Raw genomic sequence first — 26342 nt, 5'->3', positions numbered from 1 at the left:
TTTTCTCTTAATATATCTGGTTCAAACTCTTCACTTAACATTTGGGGAGATGGGGACACACAGAGAGGGAACTGAGGTAAACAGAGGTCAAGTGACTTGCCTAGGGTCATACAACTAGTAAGTATGTGAGAACAAATTTGAACCTGGGTCTTCCTAACTCTATCCACTAAGCCACCTAGCTGGCTGCAGCCATGAAACATTAGGATACCAAACAAATTTTTGAAAATGACTGTTAACTATAAAATAATAACCAGGGTCACCATAGAAAGTAAAGATGGAAATGTCATCCAAAATAAGGTAATGTCCAATTAGATAAATCCATGAATTTATACAAAGACGGCAACCTTTTTCCCAATGGCTATAAATAAGAGGCAGTAGACAAGAAATCCTTTATATTCAATATTTTCCTGCATTGGAGTAAATTTAGTACTGTCACTGCTGAGGTAAAGCATCAAGTATCTCAATTTACAATGTAAAATAATACATTTTATAAGAAAGGATTTTAAAACACATATCATTAATATTTAATAAGTTCCTACTATGTGCCAGGCCTGGAGTCAGGAAGACTCATCTTTCTGAGTTCAAATCCAGCCTCAGACACTAGCTGTATGACGCTGGGCAAGTTACTTAACCCTGTTTGCCTCAGCTGGAAAAGGAAATGGCAAACTACTCTAGTATCTTTGCCAAGAAAACCCCAAATGGGGTCAAGAAGAGTCAGACATGAGACTGAAAAACAACTTAACAAAATGTGCCAGGCACAAGTGCTGAGGATTCAAAATAAAAGGCCAAAGACAGTCCCTGCTCTCAAGGAGCTTATAATCTGATGGAACATAAGAAATGTTAATAGTATAAGACATAATTATCTCTGACTCAAGATTCTAATGTCCTGATGGCAAGAGTTATACCTTCTACTTCTTTTGTATTATTTGTATTAATTATCTTTATAAATTTATAAATATAAATTATCTTTATATTCTATCACTCTGCCTACTATGTTTATCTCCATTGTGTCAGTACCTAATACAACCAGGGGTGTGCTGGAGCCAAGTCATACTAGATCTGGAGAGCCAATTGTTAAATTTTCAGTGTGAACATTTACACTTGGAAATCAGCAAATGCAACAAACCAGGGCTAGGTTTATTGATTGATTCAATTTAAGAAAGTGATGGAAAAAATGTTAATGATGCAGGTTAACCTTAAAAGTGTGTTTAGGGTACATTTTTCCCCCAGAGAGCTAGTTGTATAACATTTACCAGCACTGCTGAATATAATGCTAAGTACATAACCCAACTCAATATCAATTTATTGAGCACCTACTACATACAAAGCTCTCTTGGAATTTAAAGTTTAGTAGGAGAGTTAAAATGCTTACATAAATATGCTACATACATAACAAGTTCATTGAAGAAAAAGAAAATAATTAGAGCATACAACAGGTACATTGAAAAGGAAGGCAAGAACAGCTTTACCTGGGATAGGATTAGGGAAGGCTTTGTGGAAGAGCTGGCATTTCATTTCAAAGCTGGGCCTTGAAGGATGGGTAAGATTTCAACAGACTAACATGAGTGAGAAGTGTATTCCAAGAATAGGGACTGGCGTGAGCAAAGGCTCACAGCAAAAGGCAGGAAGGTATACAGCATATTACTTAGCCAGTTACTGGTAGAAATGAACTAAAAATCTAATCCAAAATGTTGAGCTTAAATATTCAAAATTTCAAAGCACATGCAAGTGAGCACAAATGAGAAAGGTGTTATATGATAAAAAGTGTCCAAAGATGCATGACATCTTGGGTGCTTCCCACAATCTTTCTTTAGAAAACTTTGACCATGTCTAGAAAAGCTGAAAAAAAAAATTCTGTTGAAAAGTAACATGTCAAAATTATCCAGTTTGATTATCTACTTTGATTATATTATCTAGATAAATGCTCACCTCTACACATAAATTTTATTATACAGAGTCATTATCGAAAAGTCCCAAGACTCTAACATTACAAGATATTCATAGTGTCACTTTTTAAATGAAAAAGAGCGAAGAGCAAAATGAATTCCCAACAACTGCTCAATGGCTGATCAGACTGTGGCATACGAACGCAACGAAGACATATAATAAATGACAAATATGAGTTCATAAAAATATGATATTTGTATGAACTGATATCAAATGAAACAAGCAGAACTAGAGAAAAATATACACCATGACTACAATAGTGCAAACAAAAAGAATGCTAAAGGAAGCCATACTAACGACCAATCTTCAGAGAAGAGACAATGAAACCTCTATCAAAGGATGAGGGGAATTACAGGGGCAGAATGTTGCATACATAGTCAGAGGCAATCCCTTTACTATTTCCTTAATGGTTTTCCTATTTTTGCAAGGAGGAGGGGTTCAATGGGAAGAAGTAGGAATAACTAGGAATGACTTGGAGGTAAAAATCAAAAATCAGAAGACATTAAAAATGGTATTTAAAGTCACAGGGCCATTAAAGAAATTAAAATGTAGGCAAGGGCTATACAATAAATGCTTTTATATGTCTGATAAAACATAGTAACCATGAACTATTTTGCTGTTTAATGTAGTATGACTAGAATGAGGGTTCATTTTGCAAACTATAATATTTCCACATGAAAGAAAATAGTATAGGGCTGGGAGCTGGGACTGAATTTCAGTCCCAGTTCTGACATTAAATAACTGTGTGACTTTGAATCTCGGGTTTTTTTGAGCCTCAGTTTCTCATCTATAAAATGGAGATAATAATACCCGTCCTGCCTATTTCAAAGGATCATCGGAGGGAGGGACAGTATTGAGATAATGTATGTGGAAATGCTTTAAAAATTCCCAAGTGCTAAAGAAATTTAAAGTGTTATTGTTGTCCTTGGGCCCCATGACTCAAGTACAAACCTACAACCTTCACTCCTCAAGGGCTTGCACTGTTTTTATTTATTTATTTATTTGATTTGGTAAAAGGAAACTAGATCCCAGTTTATGTTTATAATTCAGAGAGCAAATTAAACAGACCTATGTCCATCATAAATATAAGTTTAGAAATGGTCTTGAGTTACTTGGAAAGAACTGATTTGTTGAGTTGTGTCCTACTTGGCAAACATATTGGAGTGGTTTGCCATTTCCTTTTTCAGTGTGTCCCCATTTTACAGATAAAGAACCTAGGCAAATATGGGTTAAGTGACTTGTCCAGGGTCACAAAGCTAATAAGAGTCTGAAGCCACACTTGAACTCAGGTCTTCCTGACTCCAGGCTTGGGGCTCTATCTGCTGCACCACCTACCTGCCCCTGAGAACTAACTAGTAGTGATCAAAATTCTCTTCCTTATGTCAGAATGGGCATCAGCATTTCTCCCACTATGCCACTTTTGAGATTCTGGTGGCTACCAAGAAAAAAAACAAACAAAAGCCAGTGGTGGAAGGAAGGGAAAAGAAAGGGGAATTATGCTCTCCCCACCCCACCCCACAAGGCAATCAATAGATCCAAGACCCCTCCCTTAGCCACACACCCCTTTGAGGAAAGCAGATGCTGAGTACCCCTCCTCACTCCTTCTAGGGAATGGAGAGCAATTCTTTTCCTCCTCACTCTGAATAAAGGTGGTAGAACTGATTCCAATGAAGGCACATTGCTTTATGTATGGGTCTGTTGGAAGCAGGGTGAGGGACTACGGGAGATTCAGCAAATGCACCTGTGTATTCAAGCTTATCTTAGACTTCACTTCTACTGGGAAGAAGCTAAAAAAAAAAAAAAGCATTTCTCTTGACTTTAAAAAAAAAAAAAAGGTGAGGAGGGGGAGAAAGTAACCCAGTGGCGCCAAAGGGTTAAAGTATTTTGTTTCAGGCCGTCTGAATATCTGAATTTAGCAGCTGACAGTACATGGTGTGTCAGTCTCTTACAGCTGTTCCAGTTGATTCAAAGACCATCTTTGTTTCTCCAATTCTTAGCAACTGTTACTTTTTTTTGAAGGACAATGATAGACCAGCTGTTACCTCACAAGATGTAATGTAGTTCAGGTCAAAATCTTTAGTAACCAACTTGTAAAACAAGAAGGAAGTCATTGTTTGGGTTTGGGGGGAATATTTTTCTTTCCCCAGTCTCAGCATCCTAACACTCCAACGAATTGCCTTTACTGGGTTCCCAGCAATACCCTGAAGTGACAGAAAGGGTCCATATGGACCTTAAAGAGGATCTTTAGTTTATTAACGGCATCTACATGCGAGCAGATGTTAAACCTGATATTCAAAGCCATGTTTTAGAAACATTAAAAATATGGCACACATTTATGGACAGGAATGAGACATGAAAGGAAACTAGTGTAACTTCCTCACGGAGCCTAAATATCAAATGAGTTAGTAAACCAAGCAGTTGGGCTTGAAAGTTACTAAGTTACAGACATTTTAAACCAAAAAAAAAAAAAAAATCATACAAAAGCTTTTAACAATGGCATGTGAATTAAACAGCCATCTCTGGCAGAGAAAAACAATAGCCACTTACATCAGTCCCCTTTCTGAACTCCCAGAGCACTTTGTTCATGAATTTCTAATAGCCTTTAACCATGATATAAGACAGTATGCTAACATTTGTGCACATGTCTTATTTCCCCTTACTAGAATGTAAATGCTTTCAGATCTTGAACCCTGCTTTATTCATCTTTGAGTTCTCCCTAGCACCAATTAGATCTAGGTGCTTAGTAAATGTTTCAGTCATTGAAATTACTTACTACATATTTTGTAATTGCTTATCTCTTTTTTACAAAAAAATGTGAGGCCCTTGAAGGCAGGGATAGGGCCATAGAAAGGACTTCATATTTGTTGAATTGAATCATTCCTTCAACCAATAAATCAATCAACAGGCATTTAAAATGAGACAATTCCAATAACAATAATAATGGTGATAACAGCTGGCACTTACATAGAATCTTAAGGTTTGCAAAGATCTCTACATATATTCTTGGAGTTCAGTCGTTTCAGTCATGTCTGACTCTTCCTGACCCTATTTAGGGTTTTCTTGGCAAAGATACTGGAGTGGTTTGCCATTTCCTTCTCCAGTTCACTTTACATACACTTTAGATAAGGAAACTGAGACAAACAGGGTTAAGTGACTTGCCCAGGGTCACACAGCTAGATCTACATGTATAGTTACTAGCCAAAAGATTAGATTTAATAAAAAAACAAAAACAAAAACATTGACCTGATCTCACTGGTGAAAAAGGAATAAATACATGCCTTTTAAAATAATGAACCAACTTTTTCAAAGTTCAAGAGTTATGTCAACAAATGACCTTTCCTAGAATGCTAAATTATGCACTTATGGCTAGAAGGGAACAATTCACCTCCATAATGCAACAATATATTGTTTTTCTAACTAATGAATCAATCTGTGCTCAACCTGGGACTATACCACCAAGACTCCTATTGCCAGCTAATGATCTGAAATCCCCAAAGGCAAAGAAGTATTCTATGAACTAATTAGAAATGGTCCCCAAAGGAGAGTTTCCTGATGTCTTAATAACTCCACCCTCCCCATTGTGAGAGATTACCTTTTCCTTAAGAATTTTTTTTAAAAGAAAGTAGTCAACAGTTATTAAACAAAATGATATAAGAGCTTCCATGTAAAAGGATGTAGGCCTCCCTTTTTTTTTCTTTTTGGTCTGGATCTATAGTTTCACCAATGTAAAGAATTCTCAGTATAGAAATAGAAACCCTAGGGGCAGCTAGGTGGTGCAGTGGATAGAGCACCAGCCCAGAAGTCAGGAGAACCTGAGTTCAAATCTGGCCTCAGATCAAACACTTGACACTTATTAGCTGTGTGACCCTGGGTAAGTCACTTAACCCCAATTGCCTAAAAAAACTTTTTTTTAAAGAAATAGAAACCCTCATCTGTAATTTATAGTCTTAGAGAGTTGTCTACAGTATCTGGAGAGTTTATTGTTTGCCTCTCATCTAAGAGCTGGTATATGTCACAATTGGATCTGAACCCAGTTCTTCCTGCCTCCATAACTAGTTATGCCTCCCGGTTTATCATGACAATGTTTTCTTGATCTGCCAGGACGAGGGTCTTCAAACCCAGAAGACTGGGTTCTTTTATCTTCAATATACCATCTCAAGAGAAGCAGCTATGGCAGAGTGAATAGAGTTGGGGTAGGTTGGGTGTCAGGAGTAGTTTCAAGCTTGTATTCTGGGATCCTGAGCAAATCACTTAAAGTTTCTAAGAGGGTAAATTGCAGAGTAAGTGACAATCAACACTGGTAGAGGGAATCACCTCACTCTGTGTATCCCTGAAACTGCACTTCTGATTAAAAAAAAAAATTCGTTTCAAATTCAAGATTCAATTTCATTTGCCCAATATTAGTAGTGGTAGAAATGCTTTATGCACATATTAATCAATCTCTGGAGTACAACTGTAGAGTATTTCTGGTTCACAGTAATACAGGAATGTGACATGGGCTTAGATCCATGGCCCATCCAGCCCAGGGCTCTGATAACCCCAAACCCTATAGTACCGAGCTAGTGCAGTAGATAGACTGCCGGGCCTGGAGTCACAAAGATTTAAGTTTATGTCATGTTAGTAACATGTCAGAGCCTGCTAACATCCACCATGAAGACTTCCATTGCCCTCTGGGTTATTTTAAAATTTAATTCTCCTTTATTACAGTGTTTTGCAATTCACAATCATATAAGCATCACTAGAAGAATGCTGAGTGTTAAAGAGAAAGGTTTTTTTTACAGCAGCTAGCAGTTTGGGAATAAAATGTTGCAGTGTTTCCCAAATGCAAATCTAGCCCAAGGTCCTCCTTCTCCTCAATACTGGGTACTGCTCTATCTGTTAGCTTATTCATAATATACATTCTGATGGATAAATTCAAAGAAGTCACTCTTTAACTATAGGAATAAAATAAAATGAATACATTGATCCTTTGTGATTTAAAGTTCTTCACAACCCAGCTCCAACCCACCTTTGTAGATTTAATTTATACTCCTCCAGATGACCTCTAAGATCCCTTCAAGCTCTAATACTATGCTTTTATGAACAATTCTATTATTGATCAGTGGTCCTTGATTCAGCCAAAGTGGCATTCATACTGTTCCTCACATCCACAGCATTCCATCTCTTTTTCTCATGTCTTTTCACGGGTTATCCTTCATACTAGGAATATAGTCTTTTTTCACCTCCACTTCTTAAAATCACTAGTTTCCTTCAAAAGTCAGCTTACACAATTTCTCTTTCATGCAGCCTTTTTATCAGACCAACTGCTAGAGCCCCCACCTTTTGCCTTGTATTTATTTTGCATATCATACATATAGCTATGTGTATACGTATTGTCTCCTCCAATAGACTAAAAATCTATTTGAGGGCAGAGATTGTTTCAATATTATCTTTGTTTCCTCAGCATTTTGCAAAATGCAAATGCTTGCTTGCTTGAGTGATTGATTTATTAAAGGAATGAATGAATGACATTTGACAGGGCCAAGATGGCACTTTGGTATTAAGAACTTTCTTCTGGGACAGCTAGGGGGCACAGTGGATAGAGTGCCAAGTCTGGTCAAAAAGTTTCAGTTCCGTTATTTTTCAGGTTATGTTTGGTTTTGTGACCCCTTATGGGATTTTCATGGCAAAGACAATGAAATGGTTCACCATTTCCTTCTCCAGCTCATTTTACAGATTAGAAAACTGAGGCAAACAGGGTTAAGTCACATAGCTAGTGTCTGAGGCCATATTATCTATCTATATTTGTATAGATAGATAGACACACATGCATATATGCACATACATACATATATTTGTGTATGTATGTATATATATATATTTTCTATGCTCTTATTACTACTATTATCAGTCAGTAGTTATCTTCTCAGATACCTTCTTTCAGTAAAAAATACTATTTATCACAATAAGATCACTATTCATGATCTTTTTCCTTCTTTTGAAGTCATTTCTTTATTGAGGTATTTTGAGTTTCAATTCCTGGATGCCTTTGAAATTGTCATGTACAGTACGGATGTCTCTGATAGGTACTTTGTCAAATTCAGCTGTTCTTCTTGATTTCATTTCCTAAATGCCATTACTGTTTTTTTTCCACACATAATATATCTGATGGTTAAATGACAGAGTACAAATATGGAAGTTATACTATTATTGCTGATGAGAATAAATTACTAAATAATGCTAGCAGATATGTTCCATTTCATATCTGGTTTTTTTTGTCTTCCCTTGAGTAATTTGGGCAGTTAGGTGGTGCAGTGGATAGAGCATGGAGTCAGGCACTTACTAGCTGTGTGACCCTGGGCAAGTCATTTAACCCTGTTTGCCTCAGTTTCCTTACTTATAAAATGAGCTGAAGGAAATGGCAAACCACTCCAGTATCTTTGCCAAGAAAACTCCAAATAAAGAGTTTTAGACATGCTGAAAAGCAACTAAACAATCAACAGTTTATTGAGTAATTTGGCTTGGCTCAATCTGAAACCAGGCTCTCTTCAGGTTGTCCCATGCTGTTTTGTGAGACAATCCTGATACATGTTTTGCAAATAAGGTTGTACCCTACATTGATATTACCTCCTCGTGACTATGTCCCTATGCTTATTGACTGAGGAAATTCAAAGACTCTTCACTGTGGAGACAATTTTGCATGTTAAGCTTCCCTAACAGATGATAACAGTCAAATTCAGTTAGTTATTCTTTACTTCTTTTACATTTCCCATTATTCAGAGATGATAATTCATTTAAAGACATTGAGATACAGTTGATATAATTACAAACTGGGTCTACTCATCTTTAATCTTTCTTCTAAATTAATTATAGGTATAGCAATCTCTTTAGGGTTAGTTGTTTATGAAATGGGGCCATTTTCTATATGTTAAATGTCTCTCTGTAAAATTATAGATAATGACAAAAAATTAAAAAGTAAAATGTTGGAGGAGCTTTGGGGGGGATTACATTAAGATACTACTAGGGGAGCTATTAATTGATTATGGCCATTCTGGAAAATAATTTGGAACTATGCTCCAAAATTATATAACTATTCACACCTTTTTTATTTTTTTTTGAGGCAATTGGGGTTAAGTGACTTGCCCAGAGTCACACAGCTAGTGAATGTTGTGTGTCTGAGGTCGGATTTAAACTCAGGTCCTTCTGACTCCAGGGCTGGTGCTCTATCTACTACCCCACCTAGCTGCCCCAGGTTCACACCTTTTGACCTAGTGGTACTACTACTAGGTCTATGCCCCAAAGAAATCAAAGAAAGAAAAAAAGGACCCAGATGTACAAAAATATTTATAGCAGCTCTTTTTGTAGTGACAAAAAAAAACAGGAAACCTAAAGGGATACCCATCATCTAGGGACTGGCTGAACAAATTATGGTAAATGAATTTATTTGGAATAGTATCGTGTTGTAAGAAATAGCAAAAGGGACAATTTTAGAGAAACCTGGGAAGACTTGTATGAACTGATGCAGAGTGAAGTGGGCCAAATTAGGAAGAAAATTCATATACTATCAACAATATTGTAAAGATATTGAAAGATATAAGATATTTCAAAGATATAAAAACTCTGATTGATGCAATGACCAACCATGATTCTAGAGGACCGATGATAAAGAACTTTACCTACCACTTGACAGAAAGGTGATGGACTCAAGATGTATAATGAGACATATTTTTGGACACGACCAATGTGGGACTTTTTTTTGCTACTTGAATATATGTATTTGTTAGCTTTGTTATTTTTTTTCCATTGGTGGGGTGATGTGGGAAGGAAAGCAAATAAATGCTTATCAGAAAACTAAAGATGCAGTCTACGGCTTTTTTGGGAATGTTCAGGGTGCCCCATGTGCAGGGCTTTATGACTTTTCCTGAAAGAAGCAAAGGCTCTAAGGTCCAAAAGCTATTTTAGCTATTCATTTTCCTCTTTTCTTGATCCCAAGTGATATTTTCATTCATTCATTCATTAAGTACTTATCAAGCATACACTATGCCATAGTCCCTGGAGATAAAAGACAAAAATAGTCTTTGCTCTCAAGGAGCTTAAACTTTATCTCCGGCACAATTCTCATTTATTTATCTTTCTGAGGAGAATCTGTAAACTTGCAAGATATTTTATTTTTTCTGGCTTCGTTTACAATAAAAATGTTAATACTAATGCAATTGAGTTCCGCCAACAGTGCATTGACTCATTAGTTGTTAAACAAAGACCACCCATGAAAAATACCAGCAATTAAATTCGTGTTTGTAGATGGTCTGAGGACTCTTTGATTCTAAGTACGCTCTGCCCCCTTTTCTGCCGTACTGTCTTCATCACTGCAGGAGAAGAGGCAACTTCTGAAGTCAAAAGGTCATTTTGTGTTTTTCTGTCATTTTTGCTATGACTAGGAAAAATGCATCATCTGGTGACCAAATCTGTAGACCTTATTCATTCATCATAAGAAGGCAGTAGGATCTGAGACCATGGAGAATATAGCCTTTTTCATTTTTAAAAGCAAGTAAAATATCTATTTCTTTTGAACGCAGAAAAATGTCTTCTTGGGCCAACTTAACATTTCATTTTCCCCTACTACCAATCAGTCCTTTGCCTGGTGGCCTAATAGATAACACGCATTTTTTTGTACTTTTAAAGGCAGGACCAGAGCAAGAAACATTACTAAAACTCTGCATCATGATTTGATAAAATGGCAATTTGCCTAGCCTGGCTCGTGATGGTCATCCTACCTTGCCTTAATTACAGCTTGTCATATCCAAGAGTCACACCAATCAATCAAACAAGCATTTAACTTACTAAGCACCTACTATGTGCCAGGCACTATGCTGGATGCTAGAGATAAAAGAAAAAAGTGAAACAATTCCTATCATCAAAAAGCTTACATTCTAAGTGGGGAGACAATACATATCCATACAAAATAAATACAGGGTAATGGAGGGGAGGGAGGTACTAGCAGCAAAGCCTCATGTAGGAGGTGAAGCTTGAGATGAGCTTTGAAGGAAACCAGGAATCCAAAAGGGAGGGGAGGGAACACAATCCAGGCATGGGGAGCGGAAGATATATTGCATGGGAAGAACAGCAACACTAGTTTGGCTGAATTGAAGAGTGCATAAAGGGAAATCATGTGTAATAAGCCTGAGAGGGTAGATTGGAGCCAGTCTGTAGAGGGTTTAAAATGTCATACTGAAGACTGTATATTTGATCTTCGGTCTAATGCAGTAATAACAGGGGGATGACATCCACCATATTGGTTTTATGAATGGGAGAAGCCTTTGATCCTTCCCTGTGAAACTCCTTCCTATTTCTCTCCCCATAATACTTGCTTTAATTTCCCTGTATCTTCCTCCTTGTGTTCTTTACTCTTTTGCTAAACTTTCCACCAAGAACCATCCCTTCCTATGTCTTCTTTCTATCCTCCAAATGTCGATCATACCTCCACTTTGCTTCCTCTTCATCAATCGCCTGCCAGCCAGGAAATCATTCATACTCACCAACTGAAAGACAGCTGGGCTATTTTAGTGACAGAGAGGTTGTCAACAGGACCACGCCAGGGCTAGAGGAAGTACAGTAGGTCTGATACTGACGCTCACCTCTGCTTGCACTCAAAGTGCATTGGAAGAAGGATGTGATGTGTCAGACTCCACCAGGGGGCAGCGTGGAGTGAGCTGCCTTGCAGGAACTGGGACTCAGATTTTGGGTTTGGGGAAGTCACTTAAATGATGTGGCTTAGTGGAAAGGGTGCCAGACTTGGAATCAACAGAAACTTGAGTTAGACTTCTACCTCACTTCCTCTCACTCTTCTCTCCTCTTGCCTGGATTATTGCATCAGCCATCTAACTGGTCTGCCTGTCTCAAATCTCTGCCCACTCCAGTCCACTCTATGTACTAATGACGGCCAAAGTAGTCTTCCTTTAGCATAGATGTGGCCATGCGACTCTCCTTCTCAATCGATTTCAGCAGCCTCTTACTGCCTCCAGGACAAAATCTTAACAAAACTGACTCCTACAAAACCTGATCCCATCCCATCTTTCCAGCCTCAGCGGACATCCTGCCCCTTCTTACTCTCTGTGGCTGTCAAATTTGCCTTCTCTGTTCCTCACGCCACCTCGTCTCTCCAGGGCTGGGCACTAGCTGTTCCAGATGCATAGGATACATTATCTCCCTACCTTCACCTCACTTTTCTTTTTTCAGGTGAAGCTAAAGCATTACCTTCAAGGTGAAACTTTTTCTAATCTTCCCGACTGCTAGGACTTCCCTCTCAAACTATTTTTTATTAAACTACTCCACATTTATTTGTATTTATTCACTATATATTATATGTATGCATTTTCTTCTCCTCCCCCATGAAAATAAAAGCTCCTTTCTAATAAGAATTATTTTATTTTTGTATTTGTATCAACCCATATAGTGCCTGGCATATAATAGGTGCTTAATAAATACCTTTTGATTCATTGATTGGTTGATCTCTAACAATGCCTAAAGATCACAGGTAGATCACACACCTACACAAGCCTCAGTTTCATCATTTGTAAAATGGGTATAAAAATAATAACCATAGTACCTCCTGGGATACTGGAAGGAACAGAAGAGATGAGGTATTTTAAAGCCCTACACAAATGTCAGCTATTATTATTACTCAAGCAATCTATGCTTCAGTCCCCTCTAAGATAAAAAATAACAAATAGCAGCTAGCTGGTACAATGGATAGAGGGCCAAACTTGCAGTCAGAAAGACCAGGATTCAAATCCTGCCTCAAAGTTACTTAGCTAAAAAAAATAAAATAAAATTTTAAACAGGAAAAATAAAAGGAAAAGAAAAGAAAGTTACTTAGCTATGTGACCCTAGGCAAGTCATTTAGCCTCTCTCAGTTTCTTCATCTGTAAAACAAGGATAATAATAGTACCAAAATGCTGAAATATAAGCATAAAAGTTTATCAACATAGATAATATATGTGTATATATGTAAAGCATTTTGCAAACCTTAAAGTGCTATATAAATACTAGCTATTATTATTGTCATGAGAATGTCATAAGCATCCAGGCAACAGATGTGCAAGCACTTTGAATAAAAATTATAATAGAAATAATACCACTTTACAGCTATATAGTTCTTTCACTTTCTGTATGGAATCCTTCTAATAATGACATCAGGTAAAATTTTTTAGGATTATTAAAACTGCTATTCATTCCTTTATTCATTAAGTGACTATTATATGGAATGAACTGTGCTAGGCACTAAGAAAATAAGCAACTAACATCTAGATTGTAAACTAGAATCCTAATTCTAAAATTACTCTAGAATTTTTGTTAAGTCTACAAAAATGCTAGCATACATGCATATGAAGACTAATTTTTCCCCTTAAAAAAAGGTTTTCATCCTTCCTGGAGCATTAGCATATTACAGAAACCTCAAATTTTAGAGTAACATTTATTGTTTATTTCCGAAAGAGCTTATGAGTGGAGAAGCAGTGTGGTTCAATGGAAGGAGTTCTGGCTCTGCAGTCAGAGGACCTGGGTTTATATCCTGACTTCAAAGCTAAGCATATAACCTAGGACAACTCAATCTCTCTGGGCCTTAGTTTCCTTCTCTGTAAAATAAGGAGTTAAACTGGATTGCATCTAAAGTACCCCATCCAGCTCTAATGCTATGAGCCTATAAAATTTAGACACTGAAAAGGTGACTTAAGCACATCACCTTCTCTGAACAGAGCGGTACAAAATCTGACTTGAAACATGCAAAGAAGCCGATTCTCAAGACAGCTAAGTTCCAAAACAATTCCTTTTACAAAATGGGAGATATGCTTCATAATTTGGCCGATCAGAGCATAAAAGGAAAGCAAATCTTAGAAGAGTTATGGACCACGAGAAACACGATCGAGGCTGAAAGAATCAGGAGCCAAAAAGATACATCCCTCTTGGACTGTATTCTGCATTCAGCAGCTGCAATGTGTTTTTTCAATCACCTGAGAATACGAGCCAACTCCTGGAAAAACAGACTATAAAGATAGAGGGATGAGAGGAAAAGAAGAGACACAGATAACAAAGGACAGCTGCAGAAGACTAGACTTCTACCTCTTTCAGACCCAAAATCTTCTCTGTGTTAATTAGCATTGCAGATACATGACTATATCTGCAGAGAGAAAACTTGGTTAAAAATGCCTGGGACATAATGTTTGTCTGCTTATCATGTTCATTAATAAAATCCCTACTGAAGGGCTGCAAGAATATTTGCTTCCATATATAAACATATGCATATGATTGAATCTTAATTATCCAATCTTTCAAGCTTCCTAAAGATCAAGAGAAAATGCTCACATGTCCCCAGATAGACGTGCTTGGCATTACTATCATCTCCTTACCACTATCTGGGGAATAAATCGGCCGTCACTCACATACAAATAGTATAATTGTCATCCCTGGGACTGGGCTCATCATGGATCAGCAGAATCGTGGCCGTTTTGCCAGTCTCCAGGGCACAAAGTGGGGACCATTTTCAAAAACCATTTCAAACATAAGGTACAGTGGCGTCTGTAAATCTCACTACCTAATTTAAGTAGCTGGATGTCGGTGCTGGTGGGCAAACAGGACGTTTTTTTTCTAGATTTTATGTTTAGTCACAGGTCATATTGAAAAAAAAGAATGTGAGGGACTTTAAAGTGATGATCTGGTGAACGCAAGAGGTAAGATGGCCTATTGCACAGGGATTCTGAACCTGGAGTCCACGAACCCCCTAAAGGTCCAGAGACCATAGATGGCACATTTAGAGATTGTCTAATCTAATAGCCTTGTTTACGGGAAGAGGAAATGAGAACTGGAGTGGTGGGGATGAGGGGTGAGAATGACTTACACAAAGTAACACAACTCATTGTAGACAAAACTGATTATCCCTTGACTTCCTGATCCAGTGTTCATTCCACTATACAAGGGATCATTAACCTTTATATATATAGAGAGAGAGAGAGAGACAGAGACAGAGACAGAGAGAGACAGAGATATACACACACACACATATATGTATACATATATATGTATGTATGTATGTGTGTGTATATATATATATGTATGTAATGGATCCATTTGGTAGTCTATAAAACCCATGGATTCTCTGAATAATGCTTGTTGACTTCCTTCATAATGGAAAGAAATGCAAAATTTACTTTTGCATGAAATAACCTGCCTATCCAATAAAGAGTAGCAGAAGGGAAACTGGAGACATTATTCCCATACACATTGTCCAATTTAAAAAGGAAGAGCAGGGTTCATTTCATAACTATCTGTCCCAGAGCTACAGTGCCACTAGGATGGCAAGTCTAGGTGTCTTCTAATAAAAGACTATTTATAGAGATGCATTAGCACTTTGGGTTGCTTTTCAAGCCTTATCTGTGTCCATTTTTAAAAGGTGCCGGCTGAGGAAGGCCATTCTGATACCCAGGCACTACCCAGAACATTCAACACGGTGTCACAAGCACAAACTACAATGATGCCAACATGTGTTGAATTGAATTGAATCCCTTGTACACATAAAAAGAAAGTCCCCATCAAAAAGAGCCAAGAGGCAAAACCCTTCTATCCCATTCTTACACAATCATATTCTCTCTCTCTTTTTCATATCCACACAAAAAAAAGAACCACTGCTGTCTTCTTTCAGTTTCCTAAGATCACAAGCAAATTCATAAAATTATAGAATTTTAGATTTTAAAGGGATTCTCAGCGTCCATATTCCAACCCATACCCAAAAAAGGAATCTTCACTATGACACACTGAACAAACTGCCATCAGCTTCCTCTTGAAATTCTCCAATGAGGCAGCTAGGTGGTGCAGTGGATAAGAGTGTTGGGCCTTGTTGGGTCAAGAAGATCTGAGTTCAGATCTGGTCTCTTAATACTTACTAGTTGCATGACATCAGGCAAGTCACAACCTCTGCCTCAGTTTCCTCAGCTCTAAAATGGGGATCCTAACAAGTACCTACTTTGCAGATTGTTATCAAATGAGACAAGATTTGTAAAGTTCCTGGCACATAAAGTTCTTGGTGCTATAAAAATGCTTATTTTCTTTCCCCATTTCCAGTGAGGGGCATACCATTCCACTTTTGCATCACTTTAACTTTTTGGAATTCTCAAGTGTCACCTTGCCAACAAATATGACACAGTCATCAAGGGTCGTCAGATCTAGAGCTGGAAAGGAATCTTTTAGAGATCATCTGGTCCAATTTGCTTAATGTACAGATGAGGAAACTCGGGTCTAGACAAGTGAGCTATTTTGCTCAGAGTCCCACAGATAATTAATTAGTAGGGCTAAAATTTGGCCTTCTGGCTCTAAATCAAATACTCATTTCTCTCTGCCATGCTCATGATCTCCCTAATCCAGAAAAAAAAAATTCTAGGTTTATTCCAGGTTTACCCAGGTGTCACTGGTTTCACACACAAAGGAAACATTGTTAGAACGTAGAAAAGAGTAGAAGCTAGGACAGTGAACTGTGGTCCCCTTGAGCTATTTTCTAATTCAGTTCCTAGAACTGTAAATAGTCTCATTTTCTTTCCGGCTCTTAATCCACAGAAATTCTTTCATTCTTTCTCTGGTCTGCTGTGTCCCCTCCGATGCCTCAGTGTTCTGAGATCACACACCTAAACAATCTTACCTACAGACTTTGGTTCCTAGCAGAAGAACTATTAAAGGCATAGCATGCCTCCAGAAAATAAAAATAGATAAGCAAGAACTTAAAGACATAGGATTATATTCTAAATCTGTCCTCCAACCAATTAAGAAAAATTCCTAGCCACCTCCCCGAGATCCTGTGTCCACTAATTAATAATTAACCATGGAATGCTTTCAGGGTGTTAAACACATGCTAAATATACAATCATCTATGTAGTATACTACATAGTACATTGAAACATTTAAATATTTTATATTTCAGTTATTTGTGTTTGCACATTATAACCCTACTTTAAACTACTAGACTAGACTAGAAATAAATATATTATATACTATATACTCTATTTTGCTGAACTATATAATATGCTATACTACATACTACACACTATGCTGTATACTATACTTTGCTGTACTATATATTATGCTATTATAATAAATACCATACTATATATTATACTACACTATGTATTATGATAAAATATAAATAGTATTACACTATGAATTATGTTACATGCTATACTATGTACTATAGTGAATAATATATAATACTATACTATCTAATATTTTATAATATATTATATATTATACTAAATTACATATTATACTATATATTTTACTGTATAACATACTAAACTATATACTGTACTTTATAATTCTATAATATACTATGCTATGTTATATATTACATTATACTGCATACTATGCTCTATACTGAGTTATATCCTATATTACATACTCAATTATACATAGTACTATTATGCTACAATACTATGTTAAAATTTAAAATATATTTATATATAATCACCAAAAATCATAGGACTCAGTGTTCATCTGTGGGCTTACATCAAAATAATTTAGAAACTTTCACCAAATGGAGCTTAAATCAAATAACATCTTGAAGAAAAGTAGAATCAATGCATTGTTCTTGGTGCTTGGAAATGTACCAATGGATGACATAAAGAGAGGAAGATAATGTTTTGGCTATTATTATTTGAGAAAAGAAGCCCAAGTCTTCGTCACCAAAGTCACTGTCACTAATTCATGTTTAACAGCTATTTTTAAAGGGTGGCTCATACTGCATAAGTGTGTAGCAACAAACAGTCAATAAACAGAACTTAGAGGCACTTCTACAAGAACTATTTGATATCATCTTATTTTAACTAAAGAAGATTAAGTATAGTTATTGCCCTTTTCTGAAGTACTATCTATACCCAACTTTTCTATTTTCCACCTCTGGGCACCCTTGCCCTAAAACATACTTTTAAAATATGCTTTAAAAATACCCTTAAATACCCTTTAAAAAAGAGGCACTATTATTATTGATGAAAGCAAAACCACTCAGCTGTTAATGGCAAGTTGACTTATTTTAAACCTATACTTAAAAGAGATCATTAGGTCAAAGGGTGTGCTTTTTCCACAAATGTGCTCCTTTCAATTTATTTCATTTTTTTAAGAGTAGAGAGAATTTAAAGGATATATTCCAGCATAGCAAATGGTGAATGTGCCAGACACTCAGCAAACTTGGAAAGGGTTCCTCTGAACTAGCCAAACCACAGATGAACAGACACAAAGCTGTTAAACCCAGCTTCTAGTAAATCAGGAAAAAAAGCAAAATATTTGTGTAATGCATTGGGGAGCCCGCATGTGAAAGGTTAAGAGAAGATGCCTTCCCTGTCTCCTCCTGTTCAAGCAGCTTCTCCCACATCATCAAGTTGCTTCTTTAGAGGCCCTGGGCCAGGAATGTGGGCCCTTTAGTGTTGAAATAAATGTAGAAAATGAGTTTTCCTGCTAGCAAAACAAAAGAACCTGATTCACACACACAGCCTCTCTGTGAAGATTTTTTTTTCTTTCCAAATCAGCCATGAAAATAGGAATTTTTAACACGACCATCTGCTTCCTCTCCTTATCATCAACCTGACTCTCCAAGACAAATCAAGGCCAACAATCAAAGCATGGGAGAGAGACATGTAGGTTAGGGGCTTTGCTACAGAAAATCCCCTCCTCCCCTCTCAAAGTCAGGATTCACAGTATGAGGCACCAAAACATGACACTTAAAAGTGTCCAGTGCAAAACAGCCCTGGCTGCAGATATGAAAGACATCAACCCATCTCTTTGAAAATGGTCATCCTAGAACTCTGAAGAAGATGGCATTTTCTGATTAATCAGTTGTATTTATAGGAAAAATAAAACTTTCTCTCCAAGTTGGAGTAATAGAATCACAGAATTTTAGAGTAGGAAGGGACCTCTTCATTTTACAGAAGAGGAAACTGAGGCCCAAGAAAGGTGAAATGAACTTGCCCAAGGTCACACAGAAATTGAGATGTCCAGCTGGACCATAACGCAGGTTTCCTAATGCCTAGCACTGGCTCACTTACTATCTCTGAAATACTGGAAACACGAAATAAATGTCAAATTACACAGACATTATTACAAAAACCTTTCAGTTGATCTACTTAGCCTAGTGAAAGGGATGAAAATCTTTTAAACAGGGACCACTCAAGCGACAGACATCTACTAAACATATTTCTTCTATGATGTCCAAACTCAGCCGAAATTTCACTAAGTAGTTGATTATGTTTCTCAGCAGCCCAATTTATGATTGACTTCAAGAAACCAGTACCATGGGCAGCTAGGTGGTGCAGTGGATAGAGCCCTGGTCCTGAACTCAGGAGGACCTGAGTTCAAATCCAGCCTCAGACCCAACACTTGACACGTACTAGCTGTGTGACCTTGGGCAAGTCACTTAACCCCGATTGCCTCACTAAAATAAAAAAAAAATAAAAAAAACCAGTATCGGAGAGGAATCAATGGGACACTTTCTGGTTCAATAAATACAAAGATGACTTAATCAAATTGGAGGAACAATCTTCTCCCTGCTTTTCTTACTCACAATTCCCATAATATGATTTTTTTAATTTTGCTTAAGTTAAGGTTATGTGGGTCACATAAAAGAGATGCTCTGAAGGTAGAAACAAGATGTGGCAACGGATGTGTGGAATGTGTTTAATCAAATATGATCTTCAGAGAGTTTTTTGTTTGCTTATTTGTTTTTGCCTAATTTCTCTTAAGTCCTCTTAAGCAAGATTCTTCTGTATTTAAAAAAAAATACAATCAGGTACCACACACACAAAGAAAAATCAAAAGTGAATATTGGAAAAATTGCAAAGAAGTGGTGTTGCATGCTGCACATATTTTTAGACTTTTTCAATTTATTGATTAGTTACGCTGATTTTTCCCTCCTTTTTTTTGTCTTAAAAATAATATTTGTTATATGGGATGTTTCTCCAGGAGCAGGGAGGGAGAGGGACACAGCGAAAAACTAAAAAACAAAAGGCATCAATAAAAACATTTTAAAAAAATACAATCAGGCACATAGGACCATAGATTGAGAGCTAGAAAGGACCTCAGAGGTCTCTGAATCCAACCTCCTCATTTTACAGAGGAGGAAACTGAGGCTCAGAAAGATGAAAGGACTTGAGCCAATAAGTTGCAAAGACAAGTCTTCCTACCTCCCAGTCCACCTCTCTGTTCCAGGGTTTGGTTTGGTTTGGTTTTGGGGAGGGAGATGGGAGTGATAGGGTCTCTGAGTTCAGAATTTACATATTATGTGTTTACTTTTATCTCCTACCCAGAGGTCAAGATGATTTGCCATCCACTTACCGAGAAATCCTACTCATCCTTCAAGGTCTAGCTGAAATTCTGTCTCCTATAGGATGCTTTTCTTGAACACCTTAGTATACAAGGGTCTCTCCTCCCTTTGAACTTCTATAGCACTAATTGTCTTTACCCTTTCATTTGGCACATGACATGTTAATTTATTTTCCTATAACTTCACAATTAGATTATAAGCTGCCTAAGGACAAGTCATATTTCTTTTTGCTAGAAGCTGGGTACACAAGTGTCTTTCCCATTATAACCATCCACAAGTATTACTGATAATGACATGCTACACATTAAAATAAATAACCAAAAAAATTATGACTCAACATTAGGTGCTACATATTAAAAGAAGCATTGGCACTAGATAGCCTGACTTGACAATGGGGATATATGTCTGCATGGTTCTAAAATAACTGATTGATTCCACATCAAGCAGCTGTTCAAGTTGAATAAGGGACAGAATGGAGGAGTGAAGATAATTTAACTGGTCATTTGATGGAAGCAGTCAAATCAGGCAGCCCTATAGCATTTGTAAACAAAGCCTCTGCTGCTGTTTGGCTCTAATTATAATTGCAACACTTACAAGTGACTGGAAATGGAAATTCAGTTTTTCCCTCTTTAAATAATCTTTGGGAAAATACACATTTTCTACCTTTTTGTAATGAGCTGCAGATGTCTCCCTTTTTATAGTCTCTTTTTTCTAGAAAAAAAAATACCAAAAATGTAGAAAGTTTGGCTTTTTGTCACATTGTGTATTGTCTGCTGAAGTGTGACTCTTTTGATGCCAACATGGGTATTACAACTTTTTGCTGGGTTCTGTATTTGAAGAACATTTTGCTTCAGGAGGCTAGGAGGCAGGGAGGAATTGGTATCTTACATTTAAAGACTACATATAATAAAATGGGTGTGCATCAATTGGGGAAATGGCTAAATAATGAAATATATGCATATAGTGGAATACTACGCACTGTAAAAAGTAATGAATATGAGGAAATTAGAATAACATGGGAAGATTTCTATGAACTGATGCAGAGTGAAGTCAGAAGGGCAGAATAATATACACAATGATCACAAGAATATAAACAAAAACACTAAATGGCAACTCAACTCTGATTAATTACATTGACCAATCTCAGTCCCAGAGAAGAGATGATCAAACAAGTGTCTCTCTTCTCTTGATAGAGAAGAGGGGAGCAGGTACAAGATATTGTTCACGCTGTTGACTAGTCATAGTGTCAGATATTTACTTTTTGTTATTCTTTTAAAAAAATTTTTTTTCCTAGACTTGAGATTTCTCAATCCAGGGCAATAGTTCTCAAACTTTTTGGTCTCAGGACTCCTTTCACAATCCTAAAAATTATTGAGGGCTGACCAAAGAGTTTTTGTGTATGTGGGTGATATCTATCAGTGTTTACTGAATTAGAAATTAAAACATCTTAGTGTTGTTACTAAAAATAGTTTTGACTTCACAGACCTCCTTGAAAGGGAACCCCCCAAGTGTCCCCAAACAAAATTTTGAGAAACACAGGTCTAGGAAGCTCCCAGGGCAGATGCTTCCCCAAACAGTTGCAAATCAGTAACTGTTCTACATAGTATTATCTTAAAAAGCTGGGACACAGAAATTCAGTGACTTTCCCAAGGTCACACAGTGGATAGACTTCATAGACAGGAATTGAACTCATGTAGTTCAGAGACCAGCTCACTAGGCCAGGCTGCCTCTAATGTCAGTTGGTTTTGCTGAACAATTTTTCTTTATTACCAGGAAGGGCTCAACGTGTGTGTTGGTGGGGTAGGAGTGAGGGTGGGTGGGGGTGTACAGAGAAGAGGGAATATATATTGTGAAACATATGGTGTCAATTCAAAAGGCATCAATAAACCTTTCATCAAAGGTTTTATATCACAAGTCACTACTAGCATACCTACCTTCAAAACAACCCAATATATGAACATCTGGATAAAAAGAAGCAGATATAAGGAAACATGCCTCATTCTTCATAGCACAGACGACTGAGACTATTAAGAAGGGATGTTACATATTGATGTCAGGGATAGTCACTGTATGGGGTGTTTTTATATAACTTTCTTACCCAGGAGGCTTCAATCTGAAGATAGAGAGACTGTGGATTTTTTTTTTTTAGATTGGGCCTCCTTATCTTTCTCAGGCTAGAATTTCAATGGATCCCAATAATGATTACCAAGGGTGGGGGACCTGAGGTCTCAAGGCCACATGTGGCCCTCTAAGTCTTCAAGTGCAGCCCTTTGACTGAATCCAAACTTCACAGAACAAATCCCAAGGCCATAGGTTCCTTACCCACGGTAAGCACAGAAGCTTTTTTTAATGTTGTATTGTATTTTGATTTTGTTAAACATTTCCCAATTACATTCAACTTGGTTGGCCCTACTGGTAAGTACTGTCCTGCAGGTCCCACATTTGACACCTCTGTGCTAGGATCTGGACCTGAGTTCAAATTCAGTCTCTGATTTTTATCATCTCTGTGGACTTGGGGTAGTGACAACATTCTCAGGTCTCAATTCTTTCATTTGTAAAGAGAGTTGAACTAGATATCCTCTGAATTGACAGAGGAACTTCAACTACATTACAGGTAGGTGGCATGATAGATAGAGCACTGGGTCTGGAGTTAAAAGACATGAGTTCAGATTTGACCTCAGACACTAACTAGCTATGTGACCCTAGGCAAGTCACTTAACTGCTTTTTTTTCTCATTTTCTTCATCTGTAAAATGGGGAAAATAATATCACCTACCTCTCAGAGTTGCTGTGAGGATCAAATGAGATAATAATTGTAAAGCAGTTAGTAAAGTACCTGGCACATAATAAGTGCTATATAAATGTTAACTTTTTTTTTCCAAGTTGGGCTGGTTTGGCCCTTCATGGGCAGCTTAGTTGCCCTCAGCTCCCAGGAAAATTATCCTATTAATGTCAGACTTAATTTGGAAACCCTTTAGTTCTACTGAGGCTGGGAATTCCTGAACTCACTCATTCTACCAGCCGTACTTTCTCCAGTAGCAAAGACTACAGGTGTGGGCCACCATACCAGGCAATTGTGAGTATTTCCAGAAATGGTTGTGATATAGAAACCAAAGCATCAACAAAATTTGGTTATTTTTTTTAAGATAGCTCTTCGGCGACCAATCCCTTTGTTTTACAAATGAAGAAACTGGGGACCAAAGAGGTAAGAGTGAATTTGCCCAGGGTTGGTTTTTTTGTAATAGAAAATGAGAAGGTAATTGTGTGCCTTATAAAAAGGTCTAACATAGTTTATTTTAAGGGAAAGTTCTGCTGGTACATTTAAAAATATGATTAGACATGTACACATTTGACATCGGAACGATTTTTCAGAAACTATAACTTTCTAAAGCAAGGTACAACTGTGTTTAAACAGCAAGGCATGTCTGACATACATTTATTTCTTTGTAAGCCCTGTGAATCTAGCATTCTCAGGGAACAATGATACTCTTATCCTTAAAATGAAAACCTGCATCATGAGTGGGTGAAGATGGAGGGAAAAGGGAGTGAACAGCTTACAGACGTAAGAAATTAATGGCATTCTTTGGGTGTGGGCAGGTACCCATGGTTTCAAAGTTGGAAAAACAGAACACCTTCCCCAACCCCTCTTAATTCTAGTGCCTTCCCTCTGCTAATTATTTCTTATTTAATCTGTATAAAGCTTCTTGTGCATATATTTCTCAGATTGCAAGCTCCTTGAGGGCAGGAACTGTCTTTTGCCTCTTTTTGTATCCCCAGTGCTCAGTACAGTGTGTGGCACAGAGTAAGCACTTAATAAATATTGATTGATTGACTGAAATCCTATGTTCCCAGGTTGGTTGCTTTTTGGTTTGGTTTTGTTTGTTTTAAGGATTTGTATTTGAGGAAAAGTACTTATAGGCCTACCTCAACCACTGGGATAGTCAAAGAATTAAGTCATACCTCCTCTCATTGTCATCAAGGTGAGCGAAGAGCACATTCTTAGAGATGGCCTTTGCCAAGGCAGTCATTGTTTTGTAGTCTTTTGGGATCACCTAGAAGAAGAGAAGCAAAGATAATCACTCTTCCTTAAAAGAAAGTATGGCTCACCATGGTTCAATACACATGGTGAACACTAAAAGTCACTAAGTAGAAAAGAGAGTAACAGGTTCATGCTACAAGGAAGTGATTCCTGTAGTTTTAGAGCAAGGAACATCGAGCAAGAATTTTTCTCCCTCCAAAAAAATAATTAAATCTTCATTTCTCTCTAATGGATGATTCCCACCTGACTCTGTCAGTCTAGTATTATTTCTTCCATCAGTAGACACCACTAGGTAGTAATCCTCTTCGTACTTTATGGCAATTTTCATTTGAGGTTTCACCATAAACTGACACATTATTCTTCTGAAGAAAATGCAAAATAAGTATTTTTTATACCCCAGGCACTGTTAGAAAATTACCTCCATTCCTCCCATCAATGTGTTACTGTCCACAGGAGGCTTTGGGCTTTCACTGTAATAAATGAAACTTATTTTTATCACAAATAAACAGGCAATGAGCAATGAGTGAAGGAGGAAAGGGAGGGAAAGAATTTGGAACACAAAATTTTTTAAAAAGAATGTTAAAAATAAATAAGCAATTTTAAAAAAAAATAAAGATCATTAAAGATCATTTTGACAAATCAAAATAAATTAATAAAAAAAAGAAAAGAAATGATGAGCAGGTGGACTTCAGGGAAACCTGGAAAAACTTCCAGGGATCTGATGCTGAGTAAAGAATCAGAACCAGAACACTGTACACAGGAACAACAACATTGTACAATGACCAACTTTGATAGATTTAGCTCTTCTCAGCAATGCAATGAGTGGAAATATATTTAATATGATTGTACATGTGTAGCCTATATCATATTGCATGCTGTCTTGGGGAGGGAAAAGGGAAAGAAGAGGGAAAATTAAAAATGCAAAATCTTTTTAAAGTGAATGTTGAAAACTAAAAGTAAATAAATCAATATTTTTAAAAAACCACCAATGGGTAAAAATAAGTAGGATTTCATGGCATTAAAACATATGCATTTATTAATTAATTTATTAATACATGCATTACTTAATTATTAATATATGTATATGTGTATTTTTACGTGTCCCCAGTGCGACCATATATCCCTGCATATGTCTGTGCATTTTACTCTGGATAGCTGCCTTTCCCCACACTTCAGTGAAACAGATATCATTCATTCAACACTGAATTTTTTCTGTTGTAGACTGTATGTAGTAACCACAAGATATGTGATATAACCAGTGTTTTTTCCTCAGTTATGTATGGCCTTCTCTGAATCCTGGGGAAATTGACTCCTAGTCTTCTCATTTTCAAGGCTGGATATCTATCTAGTAGACCACAATTCACCTCCCCAAACATGGGGCCTAAAGCAGCCCTCCCTGGGCTGCAGTTTCATCTTCTGTCAAAGAAGGATAATAATGGCAGTCTGAAAAGATTGTGGAGAGGAGCAAATGAAATTATAGATGTGAAAACATTTTGCATGGGTATTTATTATATTGCTAAGGTATTATTATATAATTATTCATTCTTCTTTCATTCAAAATATTTCAGGAGATATGAGCCTAGCAGGAACAGAAGGGGAACAAGAGTTAGTGGCATTTCACCAATTCCCTAAGATAGTCTAATATATTGGATAAAATGGTTTGGTGCTTCCAATGTCCTCCTCATGTTTTCCACCAGAAATATGACTTGCTAAAGTTTCCACTCATAGGCTCTAGGACAAACTGACTCTCAGTAAATCACCTTTCTCACGTAGGAGACGGCATCTTCTTCGGTGTACACTTCAGCACTCACACCACCTCGTCTGCAACGCGCCTTCACGACAGGATTTGGAGGAGGAGGAGAAATCTCATCATCATGGGAGTCTGATTGGGAGCTCAGCTTTTGACGGGCCAAGATTTGCTTGCATTCCTCCTGGAAGAGAGGAAAACAGAGGAAATATTTAATGGCACTCGCCCTGTTAAAGTTCACACAATGATACAAAGGAAATTCTTGAAAGTACACTTAACCTA

General features: G+C 37.2%; 1 protein-coding gene across 2 annotated transcripts in view; it reads right to left on the bottom strand.

Moving 5' to 3' along the window:
- LOC114052259 (cAMP-dependent protein kinase type I-beta regulatory subunit) overlaps positions 1-26342 on the bottom strand; it is a 247615-nt gene that overhangs the window by 179770 nt on the left and 41503 nt on the right. For both annotated transcript variants that reach the window (XM_027874783.1, XM_027874784.1), the window contains 2 exons: positions 26074-26244; positions 24235-24326 (listed from right to left, as the gene is read on the bottom strand). In XM_027874783.1, coding sequence (XP_027730584.1) covers positions 24235-24326; positions 26074-26244 — 263 coding nt within the window. The remainder of the gene's footprint in view (positions 1-24234; positions 24327-26073; positions 26245-26342) is intronic.

The sequence above is a fragment of the Vombatus ursinus genome, unplaced genomic scaffold (assembly GCF_900497805.2).
Source record: "Vombatus ursinus unplaced genomic scaffold, bare-nosed wombat genome assembly UNPS02014807.1, whole genome shotgun sequence".
In the NCBI taxonomy this organism is placed as follows: Eukaryota; Metazoa; Chordata; class Mammalia; order Diprotodontia; family Vombatidae; genus Vombatus; species Vombatus ursinus.
Note: the sequence above shows the minus strand (reverse complement) of the source record. Positions and strands in the feature narration are given on the sequence as shown.